We start from the raw sequence: 12,658 nt of genomic DNA, 5'->3' as shown, positions 1-12,658 counted from the left end.
AAGTTGGGAGTAGGGGATGCTGATGGGAGAAGCTGAGAATAGGGGATGCTGATGGGAGAAGCTGGGAGAAGGGGATGCTGATGCAAAACATCATGAACTCCCATTGTCTTACATAAAGCTCAACACTTTTTGAAGCATCAACAGTTCTCAGATTTGGTTTGATTTCCAGAGTGCCAAAACTGTTTTTGCCAATTCTGTCCAAGTTTATGGATGCTATAGCAGAGGAGATTTGCTGAACTTCTCACTCAGCCATAGCTGGAAGATACACTGACATTCTTTTCTGTTTGACTTACCCATCTTTTTTTTTAAAAAAAAAAAGTAAACTCTGTGACTTCTAATAATTTTTGCTGGAAAAATACAAAATTGCAGCAAATGAGTTGATATTATATGAAACCTGTTTCATAAGTCGTGACTTAATTATTGAGAAAGCCAATAGTGATATCACTTGCCAAAGAGGAAGCTAGTTTCTTGTCTTTTGAGAAGTACAAGGATTATACAAATTTTAATAATTGTTAAACACCCTAAAATCTTGTATTCTTAAGTTTAGTTATGTTTATAATTTATACTTTAACCCATTGACAGATACTTGTTTTGTCAGGTAGTTTAAGGGTTTATGTGGACAAACAATAGAAAGTGACCGTGATAAAAAGCTGTATGTCAATTATATCTCAATTAAACTGGAAAAAAGGTGACTCTAGCTTTTTTAAAAAGAAAAAGTTAATAGAAAGGACATTGGGAATTGAGAGATTTGATGTGAAGTTGGAAAACCAAAGTTGGAGAATAGGCAGGACCAAAGCAACTCCAGGGGTCAAGGGCAGGAAGCATTTCAGACTTCAGGCCACTCTGATGTTGCAGGATCCCCACCCTATTTCCTATCACTGACTCAGCCTTGGACACAGCTGCAGCTACATGAATGGTTCCCAGTTATCCCATTACATTTGCATTATTTGTTCCAGGTCAAAATCTTAGATAGGAGTTATGAGTTTGGTTGAGTCTGGGTCAACATGCCTGTCCTCTGTCTGCCAGGGAATGTTGGGGCAGAACTTCTCTCCCTCTTGGATTCTATAGTGGAACGTTGAAGGTTGAGTGCTATATCATACCAAGATGACACATAGTGAGGATTCTGTCTAAGCATGAAATGGGACTCTTGCCCATCTTCCCAAAAGATAAACATGTGTGCAAATGTGCTTTCCTATTTATAGAAAGGAAAAATTTATATTTTCAAATCTACAGAGAGGTTTACATAAAATCAAATATTACGTATTGGGGGGAGATGAGAGATTTGTGCTTTTGTAAATAACTTTTTATTTAAAAATAATTGTGTGTTTATAGAAAAGTTGCAAACATAGCACAGAGGATTCCTGTATATACCCTTCATGCAGAGTCCCCTACTGTAAATTTCATACATACCCATGGTACACTTCTTAAGAGTGAGAATAACTTCAGTACAACTCTGCTAATGAAAATACTGATTTTAACTTGGATTCGCCAGTTTCTATGGTAATGCCATATTTTTGTTCCTGGATCCAATTTAGGAAGCCACATTGCTTTTAGTTGATATATCTCCTTAGTTTTCTCTGATCTGTGGCAATTTCTTAGTCTTTGCCTTTTTAATGACAATAGTAATTTTGAAGAGTGTAGATCAGATATATTACAGAATGCCCTCATTTGGCTTTGTATACTACTTTCTTATGGTCATACTGGAAAATAATGTAGAGTGAAGAGTTTTTACCAACGCATTATAACCAAGCCTATATGATATCAACTTGACTTCTCACTAGCGATGTTAACTCCGATCAACGGGTTAAGGTCGTGTCAGTTTTCTTCCTTGTAAATTTACTATTTTTCCCTTTTCCTATTAAATTCTTTGGAAGCAAGTCACTATGTCTGGGAAAGAGGAATTAAATTCTACTTCCTGGGGAAGAGTTAATCTAGATATGTATTTTTGAAATTCATATGGATTCACGGATATTTACTTTATTCTTTGGATTTTAACCCAATAATGTCATTATTTATTTTGTTTTCCAAATAGTTCTAGCTTTAAGAGCTGGTCCTTAAGAGCTCCCAGGTTAAATTCTATGAACTTTTGATGACTCCATCTTCTCTCTAAAAATCAACTTTTTTTTTTTTTTATAACTCTGACACTATAAGATGTTTCAGAATCATTCTGTAAATTTCCTTGGTCCAGCTCTAAAATGTATCAGTTCTCCAAGGAGCCCTACTTCTTATTACCAGAGGATTTTATTCAGAAATAAGATCTGAGTGCTAGATATGTTCATTGCTGCTAGGGTATCACTGCTTCCAGGCCCTCTTGAAGCTGCCTTGACCCTTCTGGCCAACCTTTAAGCATTAGCAAGCACCTTACCAGTGTGATTGATTAACTAACCTTTCTTGGTATATCTATAGATCATGCATTCTTTCCTAGAAAGAACAAAACTCCCATGCAGCTCAGGAAACTAAAACCAGACCCCCTTGACAAACCCCTGTAATCAAGGGCAGGTAATCAAGTAATCAAGAAATGTTACTGACCATTGTACTTTCTTTATTGATTAACTGCCCTAAATTCTTTTAAAAACCCCTGGGCCAGGGAGAAACCTTGGAGTTGGCCTTTGGGCAGAGTCTGCCTTCTCTTCAAGAGGAATAAAGCTCACATTTCTTTCCAATCAAAACTCTATCGGCTTTTTGAGCCACAGGCAGCTAAACGTGGGTTTCAGCAACACTCTCAGTGGAAAGAGGTAGGAAATACGTGTATGTATTCAAACTCTTGTGTGTATTTCCATATTTAACTATCTCTTTATCCACCTATCTTAATATATATTTAATAGAAACACGAATTAATGCCGTTAGCTCCAGCTCTAATCTAGCCACACAGGACTCATTACAGCCTCCCTCTTTTGCCTATTTGTAACTTATTTCTGTGACAATGGGAAACCTGGCTCCATTATCTACCATTTATTTACTTATTTGACTAGATATTGTAAATTGAAGGTAAAAAGAAATGTATAAAGCATGGTACTTTAGTTGCTAAATTTGTCCTTCTCAGGAGTATGTTTGCAACTCTGAAACTGTTACATGCATACCGGGATTGACTGAATGACAATACATTGTAAATAACGGAAATTTTGTCATACACAAATGCCTTTCGCTGGCTGATCTGTTTTTGATTAATAAACGGCGCTGCAGTGAGTGTGCTGCCCAAGGGGCCTGCACGACTCCGTCCCACTTTCGGGGAGGCGGAGCTACAGGTGCCGCCATCCTGGTCGCAGCCACACAGCTGCTCCCCCACCCTGCGTCACAGCGCCCCCTCTCCGCCCACCCTGTACTTCCTCTCCGCGCAGGGCCGCTCCACCTCCACTCCATTCCACTCGGAGCCGAAAGGGAGCCTCACCGCAGGCTATTGGGAGCACAGGGACGGGCACTCCTGGTGTCCCCTGTGCCGGAGCGCAGGGGCAGCCCCACTCTTACCTTCTCTGCGGAGTCTCCCAAGACCGGGTCGGCGGAAGAGGCGGCTGCGGGTGCCATGCAGGTCCTGTGCGAGGGCTCCAGAGCTTCGGCAGCTGCTAAGCCCCAAGGGTGACGGGTGCGCAGAGGAGGAGGTCTATTGCTGGAGAACCGGCAGCCTGAGAGCCCCAGAGGCCGTCTTGGGCCTGGGGGACAGCGTGGAGGCTGCAAGAGGAGAGGAGTGGGACTCGTGGGCGCGTGCGGCCTCCGCCACGGCCAATGCCTTATACAGCAGCAACCTGAGAGATGACTCGAAAGCCACGGCCAGAAACGCCATGGAGTCCCTGGTGTGGCCCAGGGCAGCCCCGAGCGAGGCCACCTGTCTGCTGCGTGCAGCCTGGCCCCTGACACATCCAACGGGGACAAATGTTCAGCCATCTTCCGCTCTGACAGCCTGGGGACGCAAGGCCTGCTGAACCGCACACTGCCCTCTGGGGGCGTGGAGGGGCGAGTCGCAGCGTGAAGCATGCGCAAGGAGAAGCGTCTGCAAGCTGCTGGGAGGTCTTCTGGAAAAAGAAGCAGTTTAGTGGCCCTTGGCAGGGGGAGGGCCCAGCAGAGGAAGACGCCAGGGACTGCAAGGCGGGAAAGTTCATGCCCAAGATCGAGGGTACGTTCAAAAGCAAGAAGTAAGTCTTCCCGGACCCACGGGGAAGTTCAGTCGGAGGTGGCCGCATCTCTGCCACGTGTCAGCTAGAGCGCCTGGCCTTCCTGCCACAGCAATTTGGAACCCATCTGAGCAGAGGCAGAGCTTGGCTCCACTTGGGACTCACTCCGTGGATGCCCTCCCTCTAGCCCCTCTGCCTTAATGTCCTTGTCCAGCTCCTCAATGCCCCATGCCTTACGCCCCCCCTCCCCTCCCCCCATCATTTTTCAGTGTCTGTCTCAGGGCCCTCAGCCACCTCCTTCTTTATGCGTCTGCCTCCACCGTGTTAGGCCTTCATTCACTTCAGGGAACCATCTCTTTGTACCTCAGCCCCCCATTCTCTCAGGGTTTCCTGTTTCGGGGCTTCTGCATTCTCAGGGTTCCTGTCTACTCACAGCCTCTTAGCTGCTTTGCTTCTTCATTCTGCTGACTCTTTACTATCTCCTGGCAGCCCTATCCTCTCTTTCAGGGCATCCCACTTTCTCTCCCTTTCTCTCCCATCTCCATCTCAAATCGGTGAGGGCTCACTTCCTGCCCTGCTTGGATTCTCATCTTTTGGCTGCCCTCCCAGCACCTTTCTTGGTGGCCTGTCCTTTTGCCTTGGGGAAGCAGAGCTGGTTGCAGGCAGTTTTTGAGGAGGGTGGAGCTAGGCCCAAATGACACTTTTCTCAGTAAGTACAACAGGGCCAGTGCTGGCAAGGGGGCAGAGCGCAGAGGATCCCGAGAGGCTGCCCTGCCAATGCCAACCGAAACCGATCTGGCTCGCTCCTCCAGCAAGGCTCCAGCTAGCACTTGGTGAGGAGTGAGAGCATTAGGCTTCACAGCACAATAAAACCCAGTCTGGATGGGTGACAATACCCCAGCTCATGAAGGGTCCCGGCATGCTCTGACATGCTCACAGGCCCATTCCCAGCCATGCCCAGAAAGAGGTTGGATGAGGACTGCTTGTTCTTGAACAGGTGAGCACAGGGGAGGGAGTATGGTGGTGCCTGAGCCCCGCCCCCCTGCTCTGCAGGGTCCTGGCACACTATGAGGTGGGAGTGGTCCTTGCCCTGGAGGTACCCAGCAGACCCCAACTTCACCCTGTCGTTGGGCCCTTTCTTTGTCACAGACCTGCAAAATGTGTCCAAGTTTCTTCTTTTTCTTGTATCTTTTTCACCTCCAGAGAGTGACTTTGATTTGGAATGACCCATTTTGGCATGAAATGCTTAGAAAGTTCCCTGCTGTAGGTTCTAGCATTGTGAAGTTAGTGTTTCTGCTATTTCTTTTCAGATAGTTTTTGTTTTTGTTTTTTTATTTTTTAAATTTTTTTTTAAATTTTTTTTTCAACGTTTATTTATTTTTGGGACAGAGAGAGACAGAGCATGAATGGGGGAGGGGCAGAGAGAGAGGGAGACACAGAATCGGAAACAGGCTCCAGGCTCTGAGCCATCAGCTCAGAGCCTGACGCGGGGCTCGAACTCCCGGACCGCGAGATCGTGACCTGGCTGAAGTCGGTGTTTTTGTTTTTTTAAAGTAAAAGAAATCGTAAGAGCAAACACTTAAGAAACCATGCCACTGAGCAAAGACAATAGTTCTGAGAAGCTGGAGAAGGGAGGAGGGTGGTGTTTGGGGGACACTTTCACTCCCTGACAGCTCACTGTCTGGTTACCAAGGCCACCTCTCAGGTAGGGGTGACAGCATGGACTTTTTTGGGGGTGGAAAAAGTCAGGTTTGTTTTTATGCAGACTGGTATGTTGCCGTTCTGAGCAGACTGTTCTAGGCCTGTTATTAAGAGAAAACCTTTGCAGGAAGTGAAGCCTTCTGTCCATGGAGAGGCCAGAGTTTGGGAGTCCAGCCAGAGCCCTTGGAGCCTCCTGTCTGTATCCTCCTATATCTCCTAAAATGTGATTCTTTACGTTTTGTTGTTAACAACAAACACAGCACACACACACACACACATTTTAGACACACACACACACACACACACACAAATAATGATGTTGTGCACTCTCATGAAGAGTAATAGTAGGACATACCCTGTGTCCCCCTCATCTTTGATTATAATACCAACCAAATTCTGGGTGTCTCAGTTTTTATTCTTGGAGGAGAAAGGATGAGAGTCTTGACTTAGGTTGGCTTAAAGAAAATTCCAAGATGAATAACATAATAAGATCATAAGACGAACAATATATTACGTCATGGCACAATGACAACTTTTTACTGTTTTCCTCACCAAGAACAGCAGTTTCTACAATCACCCACAGATGAGAGAGCCCTCGTACAAGTCCAGAAGTTTTGTGGAGAAGTCACAGCACACTGTTGGAGCAAATTAAGAATCCAAGATTGGATGTACTGAAGCAGGTAAGAGGAATAGTTTCACTTTACCTATGTCCTGCGTCCTCCAAGGCAGCACAGCTCAGTGCCAAAGAGGTGTTCTTATAACCTGTGACTTGTGATTTCTCTCACTGGGGAAAGTGAGAGTATGTGAGTGAATGCCTGGTTTCCTTAGCTGTATGAGACACTGCCAAAGAGATCCACTTCTTTTTTTTAATTTTTATTTATTTATTTATTTTTTAAAAATTTACATCCAAGTTAGTTAGCATGTAGTGCAACAGTGATTTCAGGAGTAGATTCCTTAATGCCCCTTACCCCTTGAGCTCATCCCCCCTCCTACAACTCCTCCAGTAACCCTCTGTTTGTTCTCCATATTTAAGAGTCTCTTATGTTTTGTCCCCCTCCCTTGTTTATATTATTATTGCTTCCCTTCCCTTATGTTCATCTGTTTTGTGAGATTCGCTTCTTTTCATCCCATCCAGATTGCTTAGGTATATCATGTGGTTGAGCATGGGAGTTGTCTGGGAAGGTATCAGGTAGGGCTGTTGGAGGGCATCAAAGGGATATGGGGTGGGGGGTGGGTCAGTTGGTTGAGAGTCTGACTTCAGCTCAGGTCATGATCTCATGGTCTGTGAGTTCGGGCCCCACATCAGGCTCTGTGCTGACAGCTCAGAGCCTGGAGCCTGCTTTGGATTCTTGTCTCCCTCTCTCTCTGCCCCTGCCCTGCTCACGCTCTGTTTCTCTCTCTTTCTGTCAAAAATAAATAAACAACAACAAAAAAGGGATATGGATCCTACTAATCATGCTGTGGACTCCATCAGGAAGCTTGCTTGCTAATGAGCCATTGGGGATAACTCCAAATAGTCATGGGCATCCCCTTACTCACACATAACCCTACCCTGTGGATGACTCCCTGCATGTGCTTCCAGTGAGAGAGTCTTTGCAGATGGCTAGTGAGCACATGCGGAAAGATGGCCAGACTGCAGGCTGGGGAGAAATCACAAACTTGAGCATTCAGTCCCATCTTAAGGAAAGCAAAAAGGAGGCTCTTGGCAACCAATCTGGTTTTGCAAGATTGAGTGAAGGAATGTAAGCTTAAGAATACTACCAAAAGGTGAAACAAGAAGTATGGAGCAGAAATAACCTTATAAAAGGTCAGAGAAAGGCTCAGAATCACTAGTAGGGGTGACAGAAGGTAATTCTCTCCTAAAGCAAGTCAGAAAGACTGGAGGAGGTGGCTGCGTCTTCAGATAGTAAGATAGTAGCAGTCTTCAAGGAGTATGAATTATCAGCATAAACTGACACCACCAAAGGAACACAATAATTTTCCAGAAATGGACATCTGTGATTTGTCTTAAAAAGAATTCAGTATAGCTGTTTTAAGGAAGCATGGTGAGCTACAGGAAAACACATAAAGACAAGTCAATTAAATCATGAAAACAATATGCAAAATGAGAAGTTTAACAGAGGGATAGAAATCATAAAAAAAAGAAGCAAACTTTCTGAAGCTGAAGAATATAATGAATGAAATGACAAATCCAATAGAGAGCATCAGTATCAGATTGGATTGGGCAGAAGAATAAGCCTGTGAAGTAGAAACAGGACATTTAAAATTATGCAGTCAGTGAGAATACAGGAAAAACATGAAATGAATAAAGTCCCCATGGCCTATGGAGTACCATTAAGCGAAACACTGTAGACATGATTGGAGTTCCCAAAGGAGAAGGATGCAGAAAGGGGCAGAAAGCTTGGTTAAAGGAATAATGGCTGGGAACTTTCTAAATCTGGGGAGAGATTTAGACTTGTAACTCATAAAGTTAATAGGTCACCCCAATATTTCAACCCAAAGTGATCTTCTCCAAAACACATTACAATTCAGCTGTCTAAAATGAAAGATAATGGAGAGAATTTTAAAAGCAGTCAGAGGAGGGGCGCCTGAGTGGCTCAGTCGGCTGAGCATTCGAGTTCAGGTCAGGTCATGATCTCATGGTCTGTGGATTCGAGCCCCACATCGGGCTCTGTGCTGACAGCTCAGAGCCTGGAGCTGCTTTGGATTCTGTGTCTCCGTCTCTCTCTGCTCCTCCCTGCTCGCTCGCTCTCTCTCTCTCTCTCTCTCTCCCCCAAAAATAAACATTAAAAAAAATTTTTAAAGCAGTAAGAGGAAAAATAACCCTCATATGCCCAGGAACCCTCCATAAGGCTATCAGATTTTTTTTTTTTGAGAAACCCTGCAGCCCAGAGAGTGAGGGATGATATACTGAAAATGTTGGAAGAAAAAAACTGCCAACCAAGAACACTTTACCTAGTAAAGTTGTCTTTCAAAAATAAAGGTGAAATAAAAATTCTCCCAACGAAAGCTGAGGGAATTCATTACCACTAGACTTGCTTAATAAGAGATGCTGGAAGGAGTTCTCTGAGCTGAAACAAAAAGACACTAACTAGTACCATGAAAACATTAGAAAATATACAGCACACTGAAAATTTAAATATATTCAGTCAAGTTCAGAATACTCTAATACTGCAATATGGTGGTTAATCACTTAATACTAGTAAAGGTTAAAGGAAAAAAGTACTAAAAATAACTATAGCTACAATAACTTGTTAATGGATTCACAATATAAAAAGATAAATTGTGACATCAGAAACAAAATATGAGAAGGAAGTAAAGGGATAAAGGTTTGTATGTGATTGCAGTTAAGTTGTTATCACTTTAAAATAGACTGTAATGTCTGTAAGGCACTGAATATTTAAAGGAACTCAAATGTTTTAAAAGGGTAAAATAAACTTTATTGAAATGTTCATAAATCTGTATGAACTTAAATCCTTAAAACTAATATGATACCTAGAATTATAATTAGAGAAATTTTCAATGACATGAATTATTTGAACCTTTAGAGAGGACAGCATAAGATCCTTTCTCATAAGGAATATATAATCTCTGATGGGAAATTAACATTTACTGTCACAATTAGGATATAAGCACAGACACCAGTTCCTTCCCTACAGAGTTTATTGAGATGGGAAGGTCCTGGGGGAGACTCACACCTGAATTTCTAGCCAGATCCAAAAAATATATAAGCCTTAAACAAATGCCTTGAGCTCTGACACAGTGGCTCAGGTCTCAAGTATGTAGTGGCCCTTCATATTTTCTTAATAAATTTATAATGACCAGTTTGATCTACAGCCAAGAATGACTCCCGGAACATTCAGACCGTGAGATCTATGCTATGACCCTTTTGCCGGTAAAGGAAGAAGAAAATTCAGTGACTACCTCTGCTCAACCTTGACATCCTAAAGGCCAGTTCTTCTTCCAGTGGAGGTGAACCATACTTACAGGGTCAGCATGGTTATTTCCATGGAGGGAGAGTGAGTTAATCAAGTTTCTATTTACCTCTCATGCTCTCTGTTCCTGTAAAATGAGGAAAAATATTTATAATTCATAACAAGAAACTCAACGTATAAAGCTCTGGCTATATACTTTTCTGTATATTTTCTATATACTTTTCTGCTTATTCTAAGCATACCCTCTGTTGGCTTCATCTTCAGTGTGGTAGCAAGATAGCCATAGCAGGACCAAGTGACATCTAGCATGTAGCAACATCAGAGGAAAAGATTTATCTCTTTCTTAAGTTGTAAATTGAAATAGACATATAAAAGAGTTTGCATTATAAGCATGCAGCTCGATATGTGTTCACAAACTTAACAACTAAATAATCAGTATCCAAATTGGTTATGTTTCTGTTTCATGCCTTACTACAAAACCAAGGAAAGCACATCCCTTTCTTTATTCATTATCTGTCCAGCTAGGCTGGAACAGGGAAGCAGAATATGTAGAAACACTGACTACATGTTGAATTATAAATCTTAGGCTACCAAAGTTCCCCTCGATACTTGTTACCCATTATTGATTTCATGGATTCTTGCAGTAAGCTATCTGCAAAGATTATAGACTGGTAGGGACTCTCTTCTAGGAAGCAGAATTATGATATGCTCTCTGCCCGAGAGAAATCGTCGCTTTCATGATTGTCGTCACAGGGAAACTGAGGTATCTGGTAGGATAATGGAAACATAGGAACTAGGAAGTGAAGGATCAGATGAGTGGGAGGGAGAGAAGGGGGATACCTCCCTACTGAAGCTCACCAACAGGTGGGCTTAGTCCTCAGCTACTCCATCCTTGTATCTTCTAGTAAAGACAAGGGCAGTTGTTTGTCACATGAAGCTCATGCAACAAAAGACAGAGTGATTTTAATGTTGACGGCTGTGTGTGGCAATCCGTTCGGACCCTGTGAAGCAAAGTCTTCTGAGTCTTCTGCTTATAAATGAGAGCATGTAAGGAAGGAGAGAGCTGGGGTCTCTAATGGGATTTTCTTCTGTTCTCACAGATTTCTGAAGAGAAGAATACTGGTTAGAAATGAGTCCTTAGTGACTGAATTTCTTCTTGCTGGCCTAACAGACCGTCCAGAGCTCCAGCAACCCCTCTTCTTCCTGTTTCTGGTGATCTACGTTGTCACCATGGTGGGCAACGTTGGCTTGGTCACTCTTATTAGTCTAAATTCTCACCTCCATACCCCCATGTACTACTTCCTCTTCAACCTATCCTTCATTGATGTCTGTTACTCTTCTGCTTTCACCCCCAAGATGCTGATGAACTTTGTATCAAGGGAGAATATCATCTCCTATGTTGGCTGCATGACTCAGCTGTTTTTCTTTCTCTTTTTTGTCATCTCGGAATGCTATATGTTGACCTCAATGGCCTACGATCGCTACGTGGCCATCTGTAATCCGTTGCTGTATAAGGTAACCATGTCCCACCAGGTCTGTGCCTTGCTGACTGTTGCTGCATATATGATGGGGTTTGCTGGAGCCTCTGCCCACACAGGGTGCATGCTCAGACTAACCTTCTGCAGTGTTAATGTCATCAACCATTACCTGTGTGATATTCTTCCTCTCCTCCAACTGTCTTGCAGCAGCACCTATGTCAACGAGGTAGTAGTTCTGATAGTCGTGGGAATTAATATCACAGTACCCAGTTTTACCATCCTGATTTCTTACGTCTTTATCCTCACTAGCATTCTTCATATCAGATCTGCTCAAGGACGATCAAAAGCCTTCAGTACCTGTAGTTCTCACATCATTGCTATTTCTCTTTTCTTTGGCTCAGCAGCATTCATGTATCTTAAATATTCTTCTCCGGGGTCTATGGAGCAGGGGAAAGTTTCTTCAGTTTTCTGCACTAATGTGGGGCCCATGCTCAATCCCCTGATCTACAGTTTGAGGAATAAGGATGTCAAAATTGCACTGAGGAAAGTCTTGATTAAAATCCAAAGGAGAAGCATGTTCTAATTAGAAGTGGCAACAATATAAAGAAGTTCAACTTTTTGTTTTATAATTATTGGTGTTTTTCAAGGTGAGAATGTGATCATAAACATGTTTCTAGAGATTGTGTTTTGTGTGGTTTAATAGACGTGCTTGTGATTTTTCTGATAGCTGATCTCGTCTCATTTTTCCTTCTGTATCTCCATCATCTTGTGCAAGTTTACATAAATAAGTAATACGTTTTCTGGGGTGCCTGGGTGGCTCAGTCGGTTGAGTGTCCGACTTTGGCTCAGGTCATGATCTCACAGTTCGTGGGTTCGAGCCCCACATCGGGCTCTGTGCTGACAGTTCGGAGCCTGGATCCTGCTTTGGATTCTGTGTCTCCCTCTCTCTCTGCCCTTCCCCCATTCACACGCTGTCTCTGTGTCTCTCAAAAATGAATAAATGTTAAAAAAAATTAAAAAAAAAGTAATATGTTTTCTAAATAGAAACTATGCACTGATATTTAAAATAACTTCTATACTACTTTTGTCTCTGGGCTATTCCTAATATGGGCAAATATGATTAGTTTTATCAGTTATATAAAGTTGAAGTTAGAGCTCTCTGATCTAGATATAGAAATGACAAACACTACAAGAGCTCATTCTTTTTATTTTATTATTATTTTTTTTAAATTTATATCCAAGTTAGTTAGCATATAGTGCAACAGTGATTTCAGGAGTAGATTCCTTAATGCCCCTTACCTGTTTAGCTCATCCCCCCTCCCACAACCCCTCCCATAATCCTCTGTTTGTTCTCCATATTTAAGAGTCTCATGTTTTGTCCCCTTCCCTGTTTTTATATTATTTTTGCTTCCTGTCCCTTATGTTGATCTGTTCTGTG

General features: G+C 42.7%; 1 protein-coding gene across 1 annotated transcript; it reads left to right on the top strand.

Annotated features, from left to right (window-relative positions):
- Positions 1–3,970: 3,970 nt before the first annotated feature.
- LOC101099998 (olfactory receptor 8B3) lies at positions 3,971–12,046 on the top strand. The gene is made up of 3 exons (XM_045038470.1): positions 3,971–4,108; positions 6,369–6,487; positions 10,843–12,046. The coding sequence occupies exon 3, from the start codon at positions 10,973–10,975 to the stop codon at positions 11,801–11,803; it is 831 nt and encodes a 276-aa protein (XP_044894405.1). The 5' UTR covers positions 3,971–4,108; positions 6,369–6,487; positions 10,843–10,972; the 3' UTR covers positions 11,804–12,046.
- The last annotated feature ends 612 nt before the right edge of the window (positions 12,047–12,658 follow it).

Source organism: Felis catus, chromosome D1, assembly GCF_018350175.1.
Source record: "Felis catus isolate Fca126 chromosome D1, F.catus_Fca126_mat1.0, whole genome shotgun sequence".
Classification (NCBI taxonomy): domain Eukaryota; kingdom Metazoa; phylum Chordata; class Mammalia; order Carnivora; family Felidae; genus Felis; species Felis catus.
The sequence above is the reverse complement of the archived record's forward strand: the minus strand, read 5'-3'. Positions and strand labels throughout refer to the sequence as shown.